Source organism: Pituophis catenifer, unplaced genomic scaffold (genome assembly GCF_029215685.1).
Source record: "Pituophis catenifer annectens isolate HBS135680 unplaced genomic scaffold, rPitCat1.0.hap2 SCAF_1, whole genome shotgun sequence".
Classification (NCBI taxonomy): Eukaryota; Metazoa; Chordata; class Lepidosauria; order Squamata; family Colubridae; genus Pituophis; species Pituophis catenifer.
This window is the reverse complement of record NW_027256881.1, coordinates 55588710-55612043: the sequence shown is the minus strand read 5'-3', so window position 1 is coordinate 55612043 and position 23334 is coordinate 55588710. Positions and strand designations below refer to the sequence as shown.

The 23334-nt window shown below is 38.1% G+C and overlaps 1 protein-coding gene across 1 annotated transcript in view; it reads right to left on the bottom strand.

The window, feature by feature from the left end:
• Nucleotides 1-23334, bottom strand: part of RBKS (ribokinase) — a 68266-nt gene that overhangs the window by 20837 nt on the left and 24095 nt on the right. The window contains exons 3-6 of the mRNA XM_070932450.1: nt 15951-16014; nt 12296-12358; nt 6370-6534; nt 3255-3346 (exon numbers count right to left, since the gene is read on the bottom strand). Coding sequence (XP_070788551.1) covers nt 3255-3346; nt 6370-6534; nt 12296-12358; nt 15951-16014 — 384 coding nt within the window. The remainder of the gene's footprint in view (nt 1-3254; nt 3347-6369; nt 6535-12295; nt 12359-15950; nt 16015-23334) is intronic.

The following is a 23334-nucleotide window of genomic DNA, read 5'->3' as shown; positions in this document are numbered from 1 at the left end:
ACAGAATGCCCAAAATTGTTTTATGTAATATTTCAATTTCTTCAAGCAGGCTCAACTCGATGACTTTGAATCAGTCACTCTCAATCTAGTCTAGCCAACCTTACAGGATTGTGGCTGTAGGAAAAAAAGGAAGGAGAGCAATGAATGCTATCCTGAGCTCCTGAATGAAAGGCAAGGTATAAATCTAACAAATATTTGTTCTCTCGCATTTCTGCATTTGTGTGCACATATTCCTTTCAAAACTTCCTCACAAAAATATGTGTACTTATTCAAGCATATTTTATGGACTTCTAATTTTGCAACAATTTTCTCCTATCATAGGCCTTTTGCCAATTGTTTTCTTAATGTATGTATTTCTGGAGGCAGTTTTGTCTAATATATGGCTTTTGCACATTCTGGATAAGTGTGACATGACATTTGGAAGAGTGCATGTCCTCAAGAATAACCAAGTTTTGTAAATATTAAAATATGAATCAAATGAATTTGCCTCTCTTTAAGTAGTATTTACATTCACATTTTATATGAATAAGAGAAATGTGTTTTATTGTCTGTTAAACCCAGAGATGTATCCATCCACCCTCCATGTTGCTTTTTAATTTTGAGATTAAATACCTTTAGAGTACACACACTTATATTTTCCCTCACACTGTACTACAGGTAGTCCTCGACTTATGACCACAACTGAGCCCAGAATTTATGTTGCTAATTGAGAAATTTGTTAAGTGAGTTTTGCCAATTTTACGACTTTTCTTGCCACAGTTGTTAAGCGAATCACTGCAATTATTAAATTAGTAACACAGTTGTTAAGTGAATCTAGCTTCCCCATTGACTTTGTTTGTCAGAAGTTCACAAAAGATGATCACATGATCCTGGGACACTGCAACCATCATAAATACGAATCAGTTGCCATGGAGATGCTGCAATGGTAGTAAGTGTGAAAAACAGTCATAAGTCACTTTTTTTCAATGCCGTTGTAACTTCGAATGGTCATTAAATGAACTGTTGTAAGTCAAGAACTACCTGTACTGTGAAAAGGAAAAAAAATTGATGATGTAACAATTTTTCTTGCAGTTTAAAATTATTTAGGAACGCACAGCCTGAAGTTTGGCTTTCACACAGGCCCTAAATTTGATTTACTTATTTTGCATTTCTTTCATTAAAAGTATTAAGGAGAAAGAGAACCAGCACATTCCTGGGCAAACCTCAGGGATTAAGTTGTGCTACATCTGGTGCACAGTGAATTAACAAGCTAGTTTCAACAGGCTTGATCATTTCTGGGAAAAAGAGAAGGAGAAAAAAAAAAACCCAAACAAATGACAAGCTAAGCAAAAAAAGTCAGGACCTGATAAACATGCAATATACATTTGCATGAACTGTGTATGGAGAATTAAAACCGCAAAAATAAAGGTTATTGTTAAAGCAATAAATTAAACATATCTAAAAGGCACAGCATGTGAAATATCCCTTGTGGGTAGATAGGCCATTGATATCCAACCTCTAGCGTTCCTTCATCCTAGCACAAAAATGTATAAAGAACAAAATGTGTTAGAATACAGAGTATCTGTGGTTGTCAAAGCACTGACAATACTCAGCAGACCAACACTATGAAGCATGTATTTTATCTAATACTGATGTGATATTCCTCACATGAAAGTATTTTCAAGAGTTGATGCTTTCAAGGATTCAGAATGTCACAAACTGATTATACGGGGCTGGTGTGGATAAAATAAATAATACTCATGTCATTAGATGGGGAGTTCTCTTATCAGCCAATCAAAAATGGACATTTTCTTTTATATTGCACTAATTTAGTAGGACACCTGTCAGAAATGTTACACTTTGCACTGATAATGGGGCACACATTTCTATTTCTTTTCAATTAGAAAACTAGTTTTGACACACTCTGAATGATATTTTTACAAATATTTGAAAAGGATGAGTGGCAAGGCAGTTCTTTTCCTCACCCTACCCCTATTTTATATGAATAAAATACATTTATTTCAATATAAATACATTTTGCCTTCAGAACATTTTAGATACGTGAGGCCTGGCTGTGTGGCAAACTATTCCTCTTTCAACAGAAACAGCAATATATGGAAGACCCTTATGGTAAATGCCTAGTTCTGCTTGAAATTACCATTGAATCTGTTTGAACAACAAAGCTGTGTAAATAAAAGTTTTAAAAAGTTCAAAAGCTTTCTAATTCTTTGGCTGAAAAAATGCTTTTAAAAGTAAAAAAAAAAAAAGCCTCTGATGATCACGCAGCTCAGCTGGGATCGACAGACCCTTTTAAAAGCATTTTTTAACAACCTCTTTGGCCGAAAAGGTTGTAAAAAAAAGTTTTTAAAAGTTAAAAAAAAAAGTTGGTCACGGCCATCCAATCACATTACCCCCCCCACCAAACCACACCCACAGAACTGGTAGTAACAAATTTTACATTTCACCACTCCTCCCTGCCACCATTCCTCCCCACCTCATCTGACCTGTTGTCTTCACTTGCCTTCCCTCCACTGGGCTCATTATCCTGGCCATTTATGGGGGAAGCATTGTGGATATTTCTGCAGGCGGACAGGTGATGAATGCCCCGCCAAGCATCCCTATTGGCTGAGTCCTTCTTTTGCGTGCCAGCCAGGGTCTCCTTTCAGAAAAGAAGGACCTGTCCAGTGCACGAAAGTTCCCAGCAGCCCCGACTACAAAAGAAAGATCCAGCTAGTTAAGAAAAGGAGGTCCTGGTCAGCACCCAAAAGAAGGACCAAGCTGGCATGTGAAAGAAGGTTGGTGCAAAGGGAGACCCACCCTGGCTGCACAGGTGCAAAAGAAGTGGTATGAAGTAGTCCTCATATAAGAAATGTATGAGATTTGTTCAATGACAATAACTGGCATTGCCAGAACTGCTGTTGCTAAGCACAGTGGTCAGGTGATGTTTCGTTTAACAGCTGCACTGCTCAGTGACAGAATAGCTGGTCCCGTTTAGGGTGGTTAAGTGAGGACTACTTGTATAAACGTTGCTTTCAATGAAATAGCTTACAAAATGTACAGGAGGTTTAGAGTGACAGCACAAAATTAATTTGTTCCTGCTCTGAAAAGGCACTCTGGGCAATATGCAGTTGACAGAGATCTTTCAGGAATGTCTCTGTTTTGGGTCTAGCCATGCAATGAAAATTAAAATCAAAATGTTCACAGTCTGAATTCATTACTTGTACTATAATACTCTCAATGTTTTATTTCTTCAGAGTTGCGCTAATGATATTTACCTCGCTTTCATTGCAGCAGATGATGTCAGAATAAGTGTAAAACTGTGAGTCTAGGTCAGCAATTGCTGGAGCAGGATTAAATAAAGTCTTCACTGCAAGAGAATGGAAAATTCTGTAAAAGTCGTATCACATAATGCTGAAATATAAACGCCTACAGTTCAACAAACACTATTTGTTATAATGCCTACGGCATTTTCAGCTCTACATTTTCCCTAGATACACAAATTACTTGCTGACATAAACAATCTAAGCAAAATACCCTGTTTTCTGCTGTTATAAAGCACTGTTAGTGCAATGATATTGAATTAGTTAAGGATTTCATGAGAATAGGTTAAGTATTATAATCATGCTTCTGCCATGAAAGAAAAAGAAAAGAAAAGAAAACTAAGGCTTGGCTGAATTTGAAACAAATACAAACTACTACTTATTAGCATTTCTTGAAGACTGTATTTCTCAGAATCATAAGGTAGATTCTTGCTGTCGATTTAAATTCAGATATGCATATACAAGGTTAACTGAATTTCAACAAAGAACAAAACACAAAATTATTCCCAGATGTATTAGGACTGTGTTTTGCATTTTTCTGCTGAGAATTCTGGAACTTTATAGTTCCAGAGGCCTTCTAACATCATAGTTAGAAGGCCTCAGATTGGAGGGAAAACGATATGAACCACAGACAAATAGACATTCCTAGGTTAGAAAAACCCAGAGGATAATTTTTATTCCAGTTACCTCACCTTTAAGTTCCAGGAATCTGCAAAGCTGTAGTCCAATAATGGACTACTGACCCAGGGAATAAGTCAATGGGAGTTTACAAGTATGGTAGGCAAAACCAAAATGCAAAATCCAAATCGCTGCAGGATTGAATAGCATGCATATCCTCAGACATCATATTCTCCGTCTTTCTGTGTCATTCCAACACTTTATGTTAAAAAGGGTTGCATTAGAATTTGGGTGGGGAAAAGCCTTTCCCCTTGTTTAAAATTAAAATAATACCACCAGGTACTGAAATGCTTCCCTTCCCTTCCAACAAATGGACCTAGTATTCTCATGATTGAAAGGAATATTAAACTTGGGAAGCTTTGAAACCAAACAGAGCCTAAGCAGTTATTCAAACACAGTCTACAATTATTGACCTCCAATGTGCTTTGTAATTAGCTTGGTTCTACCTCCATTGGTGCTGGAGCAATGTGTTTCTTTAGAATCTGGTAAGAAGCCCAGATCTATCATGGTGCCACTTTAACTCATTTTGGTAACTGCACTATTGTTACGGTTCACTTTAACTTAGTAAATGTAAAAAAAAAAAAAAAAAAAATTAAAGTGACCCACAGAATGGTGCTCTTATCAATATACTACAATGAGATTGATATATCAAGAGTTAATACAATGTTTTGGCATCAGGACAATCAAAACAAAAGCAAGAAGCAACAGAAAAGCTGCTACAGACATCCTTAATGACTGCTAGTGGGAAAATGATACAGGTAGTCCTCGACTTACGACCACAATTGAGCCCAAAATTTCCATTGCTAAGTGAGACATTTGTTAAGTGAGTTCTGCAGGCCTTAAGTTAGTAAGGTGGTTGTTAAGTGAACCTGGCTTCCCCATTGATTTTGCTTGTAAGAAGGTTACAAAGAGGTGATCACGTGACCCTGGGAACACTGCAACCATCATAAATATGAATCAGTTGCTAAGCATCTAAATTTTGATTATGTGACCATGTGCATGCTACAATAGTCATGTGAAAAAAACGGTCATAAGTCACTTTTTTCAGTGGCGTTGTAACTTCAAAATGGTCACTAAATAAACTGTTGCATGTCGAGGACTATCTGTACTTCAGCAAGCATAAGACTATTAATCTGTAGTTTAAAAAAAACAACCCAAGTGTATGGGAACAAGAAGGCTTATAGCCACAAGCTTCTGTTTCCCCACTTCCCTTCTTCTGAGCCTTGCATCTGGGTGAGCATCTGTTAAACACACATAGTCTAGTGTGCTTCCGAACATAAACTACTGCATTAAACATAAGAATCAGCAGACTAAAAGAAAGGAAGTGCCAGTAACACTCTCCAGCTGTGAGGATTTTAAAGATTGTTTCTGTATTAGCAAAGGGTTTACAGTGATTTCATAATACAAGGCCATTCAACATGTTTCACAGAGATGGACAGAGGTTTCCAGGTATATGAGACAGGCTTCTATATATGGCTTCTATTGAAGAGGTAATCTCCTGCATTAATTGCAAATATATTTTATGTTCATGCAATGGAATTTGGAGTTGTTGTCACTTACACATATCCCTGAAAAATGAGAGAATTAAGTGTCTTTTCTTCTATCAGTCAATCACCCAGAACAAAGAATTTTCTAGCATTTTACAGATTAAAATTCAGATTTATGGTGATCATTTTTAATGAAATGAGCCACTTTGTGTGTACACAAGTGCTAGGTATACTTGTTTGATGTTCTGCACCGCTGAAATAAATGAACCAGTGAAATAAATGTTCTAGAGATTATGCTTATCAAAAAAAAAAAAAAAAAAATCACTCAATTTCTGTCTCAAAGAATTTAGATTTATAAATTGGGATGATTACCTCAGAATATGGTAATAGAAGAAATAAAGTTTATTTCTGTCTAACTGAATTTTTGAAAAATTTCCTTTTAAATTCAGAAATGTTTTCCTTTCAGATAAAATGGAGCTTTCTATCAACTGACAGCAGGTAAAGGAGAAGAGGTGTGCCCAAGGCATCTTGCATTACCACAGATACAGAAAGAGGGTCTATAAACCAGGATCCATTTCACTGAATGATCTTAAGTCATCTTCTGCTGCTAAGGAAGTTATTTGCTACTCTGGCTTGACCAGAAACTGTACTCAATAGGTTAAAAAAAAAAGAAACAAGAGCAAGGTTCAAACATGGTACCAGGTTCATGCCAATTCAATTGAAATTTCAACTGTTCTTCACAGGCCCAATTGTTTTATTAAATTATATCGCTAGTGCTTGGATTTAGGTCACTCATCTTGGCATCACCATGTTTAAAATGACTTTGAAACAAAGCTACATTAAAAGAATATTACTGAAACCATTCATGGAATGAAGCAAACAATTAATCTGTATTATTAGATTACCTCCATTGGTATGAGCCATTTTTAATGCTTCTAAAGAAATTGCTGGGGTTATTTCGAGTTGGCAGACCATCACTTTGGCTTCAGCGATGACATGAGCAGCCCTTTTTAAATCACTGGAATTCAGAAGTAAATTCGCTCCCGCAACAATTACAATAAAGTTTTCTCCTAAAAACAAATGTGAAATTTTAGAATGATTAAAGCTGAATATAAAATGTATTTTCTTGACACCATGACATATATGATTCTTAATAGGCTATTTCAGTACCATAAAGTTAATAGCATGTAGGTTTTCAAGGGCTGTCTATGTTTGAAATCTTAGCTTAAACAGAGAAATGGTGAGAAGTCCAAGGTAAAACTAAGGTTTCATTGCACTTGTGGCATCTCAAAATCGAGGTGAGTTTAGATTTGTATACAAAAAATACCATGTTTGCTGACAATTAGACTAATTGATGCAATAAGGAATGTAAATCTGAAAACCAGTATCAAAGAACAAGGCAGGGAGCTCAACCAATCTCACTGTACATACCGTATTTTTCAGAGTATAAGACGCACTGGACTATAAGACACACCTACCTTTTTTGGTGAGGAAAAGAAGAAAAAGAAATCTGCCTCTGCCTCTGAGCAATTTTGCATCTTTACAGCAAACAGCCTGCTTTACTTTCATTTTCATCATAGCTTGATTAGCACAAGGGGAAAAAATCTGCTTCAGCAATTTACCTCTTTGCAGCAAGCAGCAGAGCCCTGCGCAAAACAGCTGAGAGCAAATCAGCTGAGAGTCGGGAAGCCGATCCAATCAACTTGTGCTAATTAGGTTGTGCTGAAGCTGAAAGGAGCTGTTTTTCTTGCTGTTTGCTGCAAGAAGGTAACTGCTGGGAGGCAGAGGCCAAAGGGTGGGGGGCCAGTGGGTGGGCGTGGCTACATTTGGTGTATAAGATACACCTAAATTTTCACCCCTTTTAGGGGGGAAAAGGTGCGTCTTATACTCCGAAAAATACGGTATGTTGCGCACTGACAATAAAGATTTGAAATATATGTGGTAAAGAAAATACTGAATGTTTGCAAGTTATCCTTTTAAAAAAAAGATGGTATACCTTAAGTTCCACCACTACCATAAGTTTGGATTTTTATTTTTTTATGAAGCCATATAAGATTTGTGTCATGTTGGACATAAAGTACAGGTAGTCTTTGGCTGTGGACCACAACTGAGCTTGAAATATCCATTGCTAAGCAAAGCTTTGGTTAAGTGAGTTTTGTCCCATTTTATGATTGTGAGATGCACACAGTATTGTTAAATTATAGCAGGAACTGGGAAAGAGCTTCAGAAAAGGCTGTGATTTTGGGAAAACATCACATATGGTATAGGTTGTTCTAGGCCTTTTGCAATTGTACAGTGACTCCAGGCTAACTCCTCCCCTGCCAGGCTGAGATCTTCCCAACAACTCCAGCTTCTCTATAGCAGTAATATTCCAAATTGCAGTATTAAGGTAGATAAGACCATCTGATAGTAATTGTATGGTTATAATCTCCATAACACCAGGAAAGAGGATTTCAGTGTCGTATCAGCCAACCGCTCTGCTTTTCAGTATCAGCCCACTTATCACTGTCTCTGGGAAATACCACTATGGCCTTAATCGTACTAAAATTGGACTTTAAAGTACAGGTAATACTCAGTTTACATCCATTTGTTCAGTGACTATTCAAAATTATGTGGTGCTAAAGAAAAAGTGGATATACTACACAGTCCTCAATATTCCAACCATTGCAGTACCCTCCCAGTCATGTGATTCAGGCACTTATGTGCCTAGCTCAAAATTATGACATTGGAGGGACCTGCAGTCACATGACGGCCATTTGCAATCTTTCCTGCTGGTTTCCCATAAGCAACTCAATGGGGAAGCTGGCAGAGAAGATCAGAAGTTACTCTGGTAAGTTGCTTTAACTTTTTCTCCCATCTGCAGCACATCTGCCCATGTGCAGTCCACACCAGTGCTCTTCCCAGGTTCTTACCACTCATGTGTTGCCTGCACTGGCCTCCCCATCCCTCAACTTGGCACATCTGTACTCTTTACCTGAGATTCTGCCTCTTCCTGCCTAATGAGAGGTACATTTTGGGGTTACAATGGGAACTGGACTGCCTCAGAGTGCTGTCACTAAGTGATATGGTCACATGACATCATGTTTTATGACCATATTGTTTACCAATGGCAATCCCAATCTCAATTGCAGCTATAATCCAAGAACTACCTGTATTAGAATATAACTTGCACAAGATAATTCATTTGTTCTCCTCCAAGGACTTGTTGAGATTAAACTGCCTTTTAAGGCAGTTGCTGAAGTAATTATGATGGCAATGTCTTCCTAAGCTTTGGCATCTGAACCATGTATACCCCAAGGGAATCTTCTAGCAACAAGAAATAAAACCCCAGTATATTGGCATTTGTGGAGTTATATCTCTTCTAGAATGAATTTGCTTATTCTTACTCGTGCAGATTGTGCAGCAGATGCATTTGCCAACAGTGTAGTTCTTGACAATATTCATGAGTAAACTGCTCAACATTCAAAGTTATTTTTCATCTACTTGCTGCTGTCAAATTCTTAAGCAGGCCTTTCAAATCATAAGTAGCTATGTGATTATGGATTGTAAAGCTCTACTTTGCAAACATTCCTTCGGAATTAAACTTCAGAGTGTCTTAGGTTCAAAATGCGCCACCCCCAAATACAATGATGGGAATAATGGTGTAATGATCATTCTCACAGAAGAATTTAATTTTCCAAACAATGTTGGCTAAAGCCCACATTTTTCTCCTCCCAGATATGTTCAGTGAAAGATTGCTCAACATAAAAATGCCAACCTAAAGTCTCAGGATGGTCAGCATACTTTCTGAAATCTTCTACAGATATATTTAGTAGTATTTTGAAAGACTGCTATTAATGGTGCATTACCAAAGGGATAGTACAAGAGATAAAGTAGATGGAATTGGTCACCTTAAGGCCATAGAATTTCTTTTTGAAGTTCTAAATGTCATCATGAATGGGGAAATGATATAACATGGAACAGATATGTGGTTTATGTGTACATTATTAAAATTTTTCATTCCCCTCCTAATTTTCTGAGGTAATGTTTTATAGGTTTCATTGTTTTTTATGTTGTTTGTGGTCAGCAATAATGATAAGGGTGCATGCAATTTTTTGTCATTGTTTATAATGTTTTTTTTTAATATTTTTATTTAATAGTTATCATTCAGATATCACATGGAGGTAACTAACCCCCAATGTTTATGCCAAAGGTCTTTCAGTTGGAGGCATATTCTTTCACCCACTAGACTTCATTTTTTAGTTATTATGGTCATTGATAAACTTGTCATTTGTTTATACAGAGTTTTCATGAAGCTTCGGAACTAGGGGCTATCAACAATCTTTCATGACAGAACATTGGATGATCTACTTGCATAAAATATTTTCTTTTGGTCAGTTTGGAACTCTCATCAGTTTCTCACCCTATTCATTACTGTCAGATTATTCACAGTTCTATAGATGTGAAATTTATTTTTATTTGACATCTTTGTCAAAATGGGTTTTTTTTTTTACTTATTCTTTCAGATACATAGGAGAACTGAAACTATAGGTATGCATAAATAATTGTTGAGATACCCAGGATTCTAGAAATTAAGCCCGAATCTAGAGCACTGATCTTTAATTAGTGGGTTATAATATCCTAACTTAAGCTACAGGGCTACTTCTATAATCTTCTCTCTTATTTTTAAAGATAAGGATAGACAGGCTAGTGTAAAATATGAAAAAAAATCATAGGAAAGAGAACTAGAAAAAAACAACCCAAATGAAATATTTGTCCCCACATTACTATTCCATACTGGCTGGAGGAATCTTGGAACTGAATTCAAAACACTTCTAGGGAGCATCAGACTGGAAAAAGCTCAAAGACAATTATTTACAATTGTCACACTACGAAGTACTTTCCAAACCATTTTTCCCTGTGGCAAAAAATAAGCAAATTAACCTACAGCAGTTCAACACCCAAAGCTGAGTTCTGGAAATAGCTGTGTGTGAAAACTCTTCTGTGTTTACCAGATGCCAAGATGGAAAAAGCCAGCTTCTAGTCTGCAATCTGTATCAGCCACCAAGTTCGTTAAGCTAGTATTACATCCAGCGAACTTTCTTCATTTTCATTCTTTAATCTCACTTGTCACTCTTTTACAGCCACTGCAACTCCCAGTTTGCACTTAAGACTTTTGCACACAAGCTTCTTTGTGTATGGAAAAAATAAGACTGACTTCTTTGAACTGCAATTAGTAATTAATAGCAAAAGACACAGCTAAGCTGAAACAAGCTTGCCCTGATTTCCAAGTTGAAGGGGCTCTCAACATATAGAAAAGTGTCAGGAAGTTAAATGATGGTATTCTATGAGCAATAAGCTGGTGCTTCAGTGCCCTGTGATGTCCAAGAACCATGCTATGAAATTGTTTTAACAAACTGATATGAGAAGTTCTAAAACTCAGCCACTGAAGACATTGTCTCTCCGCTGTAGTATTGTAATGTAATGCTATGTTATATAGTATTATAATGTAAATTACATTATAAATGTAAATTACATTAAATTACATTATAATGCTATTCTCATTTAGAAGGGATCTTTCTTTTGTTTCTGTGGCCATGTTTGTCCAATAATCTAGAGCAGGGGTCACCAACCTTTTGGACCTCAAGGATCACTAAATTCATAATTTTAAATCCCGCGGACCACTAATATGATCTGCCTAATGACCGGCTGGGTGGCCGTGGCTAGGTGGTTATGTGACTGGGTGGGCATGGCCAACTCAATGTCACTCACGGTGAGGGGGGCCTCGAAACCCTTTATTCGCCCCTCCCCTCCCAGCCACTCCTCGCTTCCCCACCCAGGCTCCTTAGGGCCCCAAACAGGAAACAGTTGTTGGAGTTAAGCAGCCACCAGGAGAAAGAGTTGGCAAAAAAGCTCAATTCAAATTGGATCTGAGGGAAGACCTGCGGAAGTGCAAGGCCAGGTATAGGTGCCTGGAGGCTCAGCGGGCTGAGATGGTCAGCCAGTTTCAGGCCATGATGCAGTCTCACTGGAACAAGGTCCTTCGGCTCTTCGCCACCAGCAGCACTTCCCTCCAGTCTTTGCCCAAAGCCCCGCACCAGGAGGCCAAAGTAGACCTCAAGTCGGAATTTCTGCCCCGCTCTGACCCACACAAAAAGACCCAGAAGGAGAAGACTCTCTGCAGTAACACAAATGTTCATTGCATGTATCTGTTCCAGGGGCTGTAGTTTGAGGGCCCCTGATTTAGTGCAATACAAAAAATGCAATTAATTTTTCTGCAGACCACCAAAATTTTCTCACGGACCACCAGTGGTCCACAGATCCCCAGTTGGTGACCACTGTTCTAGAGGGGTTTCCAGGCATAATTGTTCATCATTCCTGATCAAAATTCACAATACACAATAACCAGGTGTAATCATTTTCAGCAAAATGAAATCAGTGCTACTGAATTTGATCATAGGGTATATGAGGAGAGGACTGTCACTAATCCTTCTTTAGTTAAGAGATGAATGGGTTTGCAGGATTTTGTAAAAGCTTAATCTATAGTTTACATTGCTTCCTTTGACTCATTCTATATAAAGCATATGAAATATTTGAGACAGAGAAAAAACAACAAGTTATCAGCTGTGTCCTGTAATCCTGTTGCCAGGTCTGTTCAACCCCAAACACATGCCATCCAAAGTCTAATGATATAGGCTTATGTGTATTTGCTTCTGGGCTCAATGGTATAGATATGCAACATGTGGGGAAACTCCCTTAGTTATATCTTTAAAAAATGAAACTTGACAAAATTAATGTCTCATCATACATAATTCAAATCTAAGAAAATTCAGCTTATTCCTTGATATGTACCTTCATTATTGACCATGATTGAAGCAGCTCCTGTTGCAGCATCTTCTGTCTGATTTACAAATTCTAAGGTAAGAAAGAAAAAAGTTGTATAGATCTTTCAGCAAATATACAAATTAGTGTGTTACATCAGCAAACATTACAGCTGAACAGCTGGCTTTTAAAATGTTAATAATGAATACCAATGCCAGAAGCAGGGAAACATGCTAAATTACACCCACATGACAGCAAACACAAGCTCAAGTTTAATTAATTGTGGCTAATTCTGTATTTCAGGAAAAAAACTGATCTAAATTTAGTACAAATATTACTGGCAGCTATAGTACATTTGTTATTCACATAGACATGCAAGTCAAAGTCATGGTTAAAACAGTGTGAATTTGCTCTGCTTATTAGGAAAAACATCACCCGTAAAGTGACTCCTTTAGCTCAGGAAACAGAGTAACTCTTGTAAAACCTTGGCTCCTTTAGAGTAAAATAGTACATTCCTATCCATGTTTATCTGGAAGTACGTTTACTCTGCACAAATGTGTTGAAAATAGTTTAAAATTGGATTTTGACCTAAATTTAACAATGTCTAGCCAAATCCTTCCTGGAAACTACATGTTAGTGGCTATAGCCTGTTCAAATTTTCACCTTTCTATAAATTACATTCTGAGGAATATTCCATCTATAAGACAGATTCCATTTATATACTTTTGTAATAGCTACAGACCATAGATGGGGAAGATCCATTCCAGGCGGGTTTCAGGTCTGGGCACAGCATGGAAACGGCATTGGTTGCGTTGGTTGATGATCTCTGGAGGGCTCGGGACAGGGGTTGTTCCTCTGTTCTGGTCCTGTTAGATCTCTCAGCGGCTTTTGATACCATCAACCATGGTATCATGCTGCACCGGCTGGAAGAGTTGGGGGTGGGAGGCACCGTATTGCGGTGGTTCTCCTCCTTTCTCTCAGACCGGTCGCAGTTTGTGTTGGCAGGGGGGCAGAGGTCGACCTCGAGGCCTCTCATCTGTGGAGTGCCGCAGGGATCGGTCCTCTCGCCCTTTCTGTTCAACATTTACGTGAAGCCGCTGGGTGAGATCATCCGTGGCTTCAGGGTGAGATACCATCAGTACGCTGATGACACCCAGCTGTACATCTCCACCCCAGGCCACCCCAACAATGCCCTTGAAGTGATGTCCCAGTACCTGGAGGCTGTGCGGATCTGGATGGGGAGGAACAGGCTCAAGCTCAACCCTTCCAAGACTGAGTGGCTGTGGCTCCCGGCATCCCGATATAGTTAGTTGACTCCATCACTGACTATTGGGGGCGAGACTTTGGCCCCCACTGAAAGGGCTCACAATCTGGGAGTCCTCCTGGATATGCAGCTGTCCTTGTAGGAACCTCTGACGGCTGTAACCAGGGGGACCTTTTGTCAGGTTTGCCTGATTCGCCAGTTGCGGCCCTTTCTTGATCGGGATTCCTTGTGCACAGTCACTCACGCCCTCGTCACCTCTCGCCTTGACTACTGCAACGCTCTCTACATGGGGCTCTCCTTGAAGAGCACCCGGAGGCTCCAACTGGTCCAGAATGCAGCAGCGCGGGTAGTGATGGGAGCAACATGGCGCTCCCATGTAACACCGCTCCTGCGCGAGCTTCACTGGCTCCCGGTGGTCTTCCGGGTACGCTTCAAGGTGTTGGTCATCACCTTTAAAGCGCTCCATGGCATAGGGCCTAGATATCTGCGAGATCGCCTGCTGCTACCGACGACCTCCCATCGACCCGTGCACTCCCACAGAGAGGGCCTCCTCAGGGTGCCATCAGCCAAACAATGTAGGCTGGTGACCCCCAGGGGGAGGGCCTTCTCTGTGGGGGCTCCTACCCTCTGAAATCAGTTGCCCCCTGAGATAAGGAGAATCCATGACCTCAGTGCCTTCCATCGTGCCCTTAAAACCCATCTTTTCCAGTAAGCCGGGCTGGCTTAAGAAGAAATTTTTTAAATTCTTTTAATCGGTTTGTGATTTCTTAATTTCTGGGCCAAATTTATACATATTTTTAACTGTTTTTAATATTTGTATTCTATGTTCTTATTTTGGCTGTACACCGCCCTGAGTCCTCAGGGAGAAGGGCGGTATATAAATTGGAAATTAAATTAAATTAAATTAAATTAACCAATGGCTGTCATGTTCCTCCAACCAGAATTTGGCAATAAATCACACATTTCATTACTTAGCTTGATTCCTTGGCTAGACTTGGCAGAAGATTCACAGTTCAGCTAGATCCGGGGTGTCAAACTCACATTATCACAGTTGTGTCACATGATGTATAGGGGCTTTTCCCCCCTTTGCTAAACCGGGTGTGGGTGTGGCCAGTGCGTGATGCACCCGGCCCATGGGCCAGGAGTTTGACAGTCCTGAGCTAGATGAAGCCTTAAACTCAACAGTTGATTGCTGGTAGCAAGTGAGAACATATCAATTACTAGTATTATAGTCTTGATGTTTAAATTTAAGGTATGATGGAATGCCCTACAGAATCTAGGAAGGCAGAGGAGGAAACAGAACTAATATATTCCCCCCCCCAAAAAAAACGAGGGTGGAAACGTGAGAGACACAGAGCAACTAAGTGTAAATTGAATGGGAAAATTGCTTTGATAAGCTTTCAACATTGTTACATTACCCAACTAGCTACAAAGGTCTATATGGTTATTGTTTCCAGAGATTACCATCCTTAGAGGGCTTGACACATGACTTTTTAAATCATCACTAGCATTGATGATATTACCTAGTTTGGATAATGAAATGTCTGCAAGAAAACAACCAAGCTCAAAGAGCATCAAGGACCCCTCACAAGGCTTTCCTGTTTTTTTCTGAATTAACAGATACTTTATGTGATACATAGCGGCCCTGAAGCTGAATGGCTGTTCTACATAACAACCATCTTTGCCGTGGGAATTGCTGATTTCCATCACAGCTCTCATACAGGGGTAATTTATATGCTATGCCACAATACAGGTGTTAAATCCATTTACCTCATAAGCTGTGAGGTAACCAAGTGGTTAGAATCAAGTCTAAATGTTATGTAGGAAGAAGTATTTTTTCATCTGTGTTATGTTGGCGGTTACTTTAACTGAATTCTAGTCATTATGAAGGAGTCAGGAACTGGGAGACTGTGAGGTCTAGTCCTTCCTTGGGTACAAAGCCAGCTTAGATGATCTTGACCCAGTTATTTTCTCACAACACTAGGAAAGAGGCAAAGGCAAACTACTTCAAACATGGAAAAAAAATCAAATATGAAAGCTGACTAGATGACTTTGGTCCAGCCAGCCTTTCTCAAGTCAACTCGCTTTGCAGGATTGTTGGTGTTGGAGAAAATAGGAGGAAGACGGAATATTAGGTATATTTGCTACCTTGAGTTATTTACAAAAATAATAATGGCGGCATAAAAAAATCTTAAAAGAAAAAGAAACTTCTGAAAAACCTTGCCAAGAAAACTGCAGGGACTTGTCCAAACCGTCTTTGAGAATTGCACAGGATACAACAGAAGAAAAAAATATTATGAAGAATGGTAGATGTTTGTTTACTACTCTATTCATTTTCTCATTGAGGAGAACTTTGCAAATCATAGATTCAGAATATAGTGATTCATATAATTTGGTTCTGAATTAAAATAAGGAAGATACCTGTTGGAATCCCATTTTTTTTAAAGTTTTCAATGTAGTCATTACCAAAAGAATCCTTCCCAACCTACAGAGCAAAAATAAACAACATTACATATTTCAGATTACCCAGCTCATCTTGGACAACATTTTCAAGGAGGGGCAAGATGTGAATTTCCATGTTGTTGAGCTTCCATTAGCCCTGGAGATGACCCCTGAAATATCTGCTTTGCAGTGATTAAAAATATTTCAAAATGCAAATATTCTGAATATGCAAGAATAAAAATGTAGTGGTTGTTTTTAAAACCAATAAAATTTTATTCTACATTTCTCCACCGTCATATTTTGGAAACAGGATCTTTATATTCCTCAATGTTGCTACACCTCATTCATAAGTCATATCACTGACTTTATAACATGATTAAACCCCCTTTTTAACATCTTCCTCAAAAGCAAGAAGTACTGAATCCAGTAGGGAGTCCTCCCCTCTATATGAATATAGAACTGAAGACTGGGAGAGTAACACCATTTTTCTCTGGAATGAACGCATTTAAAAGTATATTGAAGTTGGACAGTCAGGTAATTTAAATAAAAATAATTTTTAATCAATAAAATGTTACAGAATATTTAAAAATATGTAATGAGAAGTTTAGATTTTCCAACTCTGCATTTAGTATCTTTGATGATGAAATCACAAAATTTAAGATTTATTGAAAATACAGTTAGTTATAGAACCAAAGAAAACTAACAACATAATATGCTCTATGACCTGTGAAATGATAGACATGGAAAATATTTCTTAAAGAATGAACCCATGGGAGAATCCTATCTATGCACAGATTAGTAATGGCAGAGGATGCACAGCAGTCACCAAATGCTGAATGTCAGAGAAAAAACAAAACAAAACAAAATACTGTAAAATGAGTAACAAGGATATGAACTGGAAGCCCTGAAGTTCTGGGCAGTGTATCTCACATGGCAACATTTTATTAAGGGTTCCATTGAATAAATCCTTCAGTTGAAATTGCAGATAAATGATTGTTATAACATGATACATTATGAGAAACTGGTGGGCAAAACTGAAATAGCTTTCGGTTACTTACAAATAAAATTCCTTTACATCTACTTCTGAAAAAGCACAGACTTACTTCTCTACATTTTATATCAACAACTGTTCTGTGTGTCTTTGGGTATCTGTGAAAATTAAAAAAAAAAAAAACTCTCTGGGAATTAGACTGCAATGCCTATCCCTTAAGAGAGTGGTCCCCAACCTTTCTGGCTCTGCGGACAGGCAGCAACGGTGGCAGGGAGAGGTTGTGCATGTATGTCTGCTTCTTGCGCAAATGAAGCTTTGCACGCTCGTCTGCTGCTTGCGCGGCTTGGTTCCCAACTGGCCACAGACTGGTACAATCCATGAACTGGGGAGTGGGGACCCTTGCCTTAAGAGACGACCATGAATTCAGTTTTGATACTGAAAAATGTTCTAAGTCTGCTCCATGTGCTCAATTATTAACTGGATTGATACACTGCATTAAGCTATGGTTTGCTTAATAAACCACAACAATTTGAGATCAGGCATCATGCTAAGCCATAAATCAGGGTTACAAATCAAAATGGGTGGATTTAATATATCCACTACAATGAAACAAACAAAGTACTTTATGACAATCTCATACATGAATTTATACTATTTTTCAAGTATTATCTATCCTGATTCATTGCTTTGCACATAGTTCCAGTTGGTGGACCTTTAGGTTCTAGTACAGGGGTGTCAAACTCGATTTCATTGAGGACTGCATCAGGGTTGTGTTTGACCTCAGGGAGCCAAGGTGGGTGTGGCCAGCTCAACGTCAATCCTCTTGGGGGCGCCTGTGATGGCCCGAGCGCACTGCCAGTGAAAATGGGCTCCTAAGCTCCGTTTTTGGCTGCGACTCCTCCTGCAACCCTCTGCCAGCAAAAACAGAGCTCAGGAGGGCCACCTGCGGCCCTCACCTGCTCTGTTTTTGGCTGTGATAGCGTCCTGCAACACTGGCAGTGAAAACGGAGCTTGGGAGGGCCGTGTGTGACTCTCCTGATCTCCGTTTCCCTGGCAGAGGCACCGTGGGTTGGTCCTTTGCTATTTCCAGGGCAGCCTCGCAGGCCAAATCTAAGCACCCTGTGAACCAGATCCACCCCCCAGGCCTTGAGTTTGACACCCCTGTTCTAGTAGAAAAGAGAAAGCAGAAAAAGGAGTGGCTAGACACTAGAATAAAATGACTTTGTTCCTATGGGGAAAATATTTGCAAACATTTCAAGTTCTCTATACTATTTATGTTGTCTTGTATTTTCTATTATGGATTGCACCAGTAGAGGCTAAACCAATTTTGTTGTATACATGATGTACAATGACAATAAAGGCTATTATTATTATTATCATCATCATCATCTTTATTCATTAAATATGAAACTCAGTCAACTGAACAATAAAAAATGCATCACAAATACCATTGACTGGTGCTAATGGTTGATACGGGTTGCTGCCAGCGTCCTAGGTATCAACCAAGTATCTTTTCTTAAGATGTATGATGTTCCAAGTAGCACAGTTTTTTGCAGTTTTGCTGGTGTTATTGCAGGAAGCTGCAATTTGCTGATGTATGTTATAAAATTCTTGGACATGGTACCAAGTGCCCCGATGACAATGGGTATCACTGTTACATGTTTCATCCATAGCCTTGTAGTTTTGATGGCCAGGTCGCGATATTTCATGATTTTCTTCAGTTTATTTTCTTCGACTCTGGCATCTCCTAGTACCGTGATGTCAATAAATTGTATGTTTCGGTTTTTGACAACTGATATCTGGCATGTTGTGTTCCAAGTGACGATCTGTCTGTATTTGAAAGTCCCACAAGATCTTCACCTTCTCATTTTCTATAACTTTTTCCACTTTATGTTCCCATGACTTTTTGGATACAGGAAAGTTGTATTTTTTACATAATGACTAGTGGACTAATTTAGCAACTCGGTCGTGTCTAGCTTTGTAATCAGTTTGTGCGATTTTGCTGCATTCACATATTAAGTGTGAAACAGTTTTTGCGATTTTGTCTCTTTGCTTTCATGGCATTAGTTTGTAGTGCTTGTTCTTGAGCAGCGAGTATTAAACCTTCCGTTTCTTTCTTGATGGTTCCCATCTTAAGCCATGCCCATGTAAAGTTGTCATCACATTTTCTTCAATGTTTTTCAAGTGCTGTCCATGCAAAGCTTTGGTTTTCCATCTATTTAATTTGTCATCCAGCTGTTTTTCCTTATATTCTGTTTTTGTTTCTGTTGTTTTTATAATGTTCTCCGTTTTCACAGCCTGCAGCAATTTTTCTGTACTTTGGTTCACATAATCATTCAAACTCCATTTTTCTTCTTCTACAGTTTGATGGATTTACAATAGTCCTCTGCCCCCTATTTTTCTTGGCAGGTACAACCTGTCGATGTCACTTCGTGGACATTATTTAATTTAATTAATTATGGCTTCCGGTTTGCTCTTCGTAGCCACCAGACGGTCTCTTGGGACCGCCAGCCCCTTCGCCTGTAAAGAGCCGCCTGTACAGCGCAAAGGCGGCTCGAAAAACCCCATTTCCAGGAGGAAATGTGGGATAGAGCAGGTGAGTGTAGGTAGAGCTCTCCGTAGCCCCCAGGGGTTTTTTTTTTACTCTTGGGGGCGGGCGGAGGAAGCTCCCTATAGCACTCGCCGCCCGCTCCGGGCGTTGGGAGACTTCTGCCTTTTTGCAGAACAAGGCTACGAAGACAAGCCTTTTAAGATATTTAACAGATTAACTAAAGATGATGAGATTTGGATTTGGATCTGTGACCCTAAATTGCAAGTATTAATACTTATTTTACAAAGGATATTCAACAAAGTAAAAAAGACCTTTTAAAATGGCGATTGCCGAAACTGGAGCAGGGAAGCTGAAAAGAGAAAGTCCTTCCGTTTCTTATTAAGTTACAAAATAGCAGAATAAATGCTCCTGGTTACATTTGAAGGGATTTGAGCTGGACCTGTGACCTCGAATTGCAAGTATCTCACTTATTTTATAACAATTATTGAAAAAGGAAAAGGAAAAAAAGAACCTTTAAAAGGGGCGACTGCCGAGGCTTGAGAAGGGGCTGAAAGGGAGAGTCCTTCCGTTTCTTATTGAGATACAAAGTAGCTGAATAAATATTTTTGGCTACACTTTAAAATAAAGCTCTACTTTTGTGTTTTTTCTCTTCCTGGAGATTTGATATTGATCTTGGTTGGAAAGAGGTTTTTTTTTTTCTCTGCTGCCTCTCTTTTCTTTTTTTTTAAAAAAAAAATAGTTTGTCTGTGTTGAAACATGGCATTAAAGTCGGACAAACAAGCAATGGGGGGGGGGATTCCCCCATTAACAAATTACGTGACCAAGTTTTAAAGCTCCAGTCTCAGAAAACTGATTTTAATATAATTGAATTTCTTTTGGAGGAGATTGTAAGAAGGGATGAGATTGTGAATCAGAACTTTGAAAAATTTAAGCAGGAAATTAAAGAATTAGTGCAATTAAAGTTTGATATTTTGAACCGAAAGATTATAAAAACGGCTAATGATTTGGTAGGATTTATGACTAAGTTGGATGAAAATACTAACTTATTAGAGTCTAAAGTGGAAGAAATTGAGGATAATTTGGATAATAAAATACAAAAAATTGAAAATGATTTGACAAACACTCAAGATAATAGCTCAGAAGAAAAATCTAAAATGGAGGTTGAACAAAAGTCTTGTAATGCAGAAAATTTACAACAACGGATTGAAAGAGAGGTCTTAATGCTGCATTATAATTTTACAGAATATGCGATCAGACTCAGAGGTTTACAGGAAAATAACAGAGATGATTTAAGGAAAATATCTTCTGAAATTCTGGCTGGGATTTTAAAGGTTCAACCTGAGGAAGTGTTTTGTAGGATTGATAGAGTGTACAGAATAAACTCCTGGATTGCAAAGCAAAGGCAATTGCCTAGAGATGTGGTGATTTATTTTACAGATAAGGAAATTAGGAATAAAATTGTGCAAAATTCCTTCAATTCTACTTTGCAATTGTATGGAAGAAAGATATGGATCTACAAAGAGCTTCCCCCCAAGATGTTAATGGAAAGGAAGAAATTTGGTTTTCTGGTGACTGAGTTAAAATACAGAAATATTCCATTTAGGTGGAATGCCCCAGTTGGCATAATATTGAGATATCAAGGAGAAAGATACCAATTAGATACTGTTGAAAAAGCGGAAGAATTTTATCAAAAATTTTTGAAAATGAACTTAACATCTATAGGCACAATACAGGATAAGCAGAAGGAGTTGGAAATAAAGGGAAAACATCGAATTACAGAGGTTGCGGTAGACAAACTGTCTTTGGATTCTCTTGATACTCCAGCTGGATTATCTACAAATATGAGAGAAGCGGCATCTGATTTCAACGTGATGATCCAACAAGATCAGTTTATAAAGCAGAATGAAAACCGATCAGTTGATATACAACTTGTAGAAAGGAAAACAGGATGGAAATTAAACCCACAAAAAGAAAAGAAAAAAAGAAATAGGTCTCATAAAAACAGAAATTTCTAAACTAAGCAACGGTGAAGCCAGTGATTTTAAAAAAAAAATGAATGAATATGTGAAAAGATAGTGGAGGCGAAGTATTGGTTAATATCATCCTGAGGACAGTGACAGACCTCTGCAATGCCGTAATTTTGGGATGTGAAAAGAGCCTTAATCTGTTGGATTTGAATTATCTATTTTGGATTTCTTTTCTTGTACTGATAAATATATTATAATTATTCTGAGCTACAAGGCAAGAGAGTTACGTTGGGGCATGCAGAAGATCTGGTTGTTACCCATTACGATGATGGGAATTAATAATCCTGATGAAAGCCACAATTACAACTATATGGAATACAATTATAATGTCACTCGGGTGGTTGTTTTTATTTTTATATATATATGAGGATACTCATTACTGATGGGGGCAGATCAAGACTGAAGACTTTGAACAAACTGTTGCACCAGGATGCTACGTTACCCAATTATGGATGGGGGACTCAACAATCTAGTGGAAAGACATCAAAGAAGATATTATATGGATTATAAATTTAAAGTTATTGTCTTTTTTTTTTACATAACGGAATATATGTATATATATATATATATTAGCAGAGTGGGCAGTGGATTGTAGATATTAAGAATTGTTGTGTATGGTAATTTTGTAGGAAAGTGGGTGGAAATATGTTAGTCCACTGATGGATTAGCTTAAGAAAAGGGATGTTTAAGTGATATATTTAGGGTAGTGGAGGAAATGGACAGAGTTGAATAGTTAAATTAGGACTTATGTGGAAGGCTGCTTTGAAATGTTATATTAATATACACAAAGAATAAATGTTAAAGTAGGATTTATTATACAGTCTTAAAGTGGAAGGTTGCTTTGAAATGTTGTAACAATACATAGATATAAGTTTTGGGGAGGACAAAAAGGGTAGATTATTGCTAAATTGGGAGTTATAATAATATTCTGTTAAACTAGAAGTTATCATACAATGTTATAGCAGACTGCTTTTTTTTTTTTTGAAATGTATGGTAAAAGGGGAAAGTAATAATATTAATAATATTTTTAGTAAGTAAGGGTCAGTATATAGAGGAGAGAGTAAGGCGATGGTAAAATATTATGTAATCTGTTATGAATTAGGTTTTTGGTGTGAAGAAGTCGCGGGGGGGATGGGTGGCGAAGGGGGGTTAGGGAGGAGGGGGGGAAGGAAAAAAAAGGGGAAAAATTTGTATTTGAAAACTTTTTCAATAAAAAAAAAAAATAATTAATTATGTTTTCAGCATTCAGCTTTGATTTTAATATTTTGCGGGCCTCCTGATGTATTCCTTTTGTGTTGACTCTTTAACTTTTCCATTCAAGATGTTAACTGTTTCCAATATGCCTAGGTATTTGTAACCATCATCCTTTGCTAATGCTTTTACTATGTTTCCATTTCCCAGTTCCATTCCTTCTATTTTTTCCATTTTTCCTTGCTTCATGGATAATATAGCACATTTTTCAAGTCCAAAGTTCATTTTGATGTCACTGCTGAACAGTTGAACTGTGTTGAGTAATGATTTAAGTTCAGTGGGGCTTTTTGCATACATTTTTAAGTCATCCATGTATAGTAGATGGCTTATCTTGCCATGATGTCTTGAGATTTGGTATCCCAGTTTTGTTTTTCGTAGGATTATTGTCAGTGGAATTAATGTGATGTTGAACAGTAGTGGTGAAAGTGAGTCCCCCTGGAAGATTCCTCGTCTGATGTTGACTTTATCAATGTTCTTTCCATTTGCTGTTAGAACTGTTTTCCATTTTTGAATATTTGCTTTCAAAAATGTACAAATATTTTT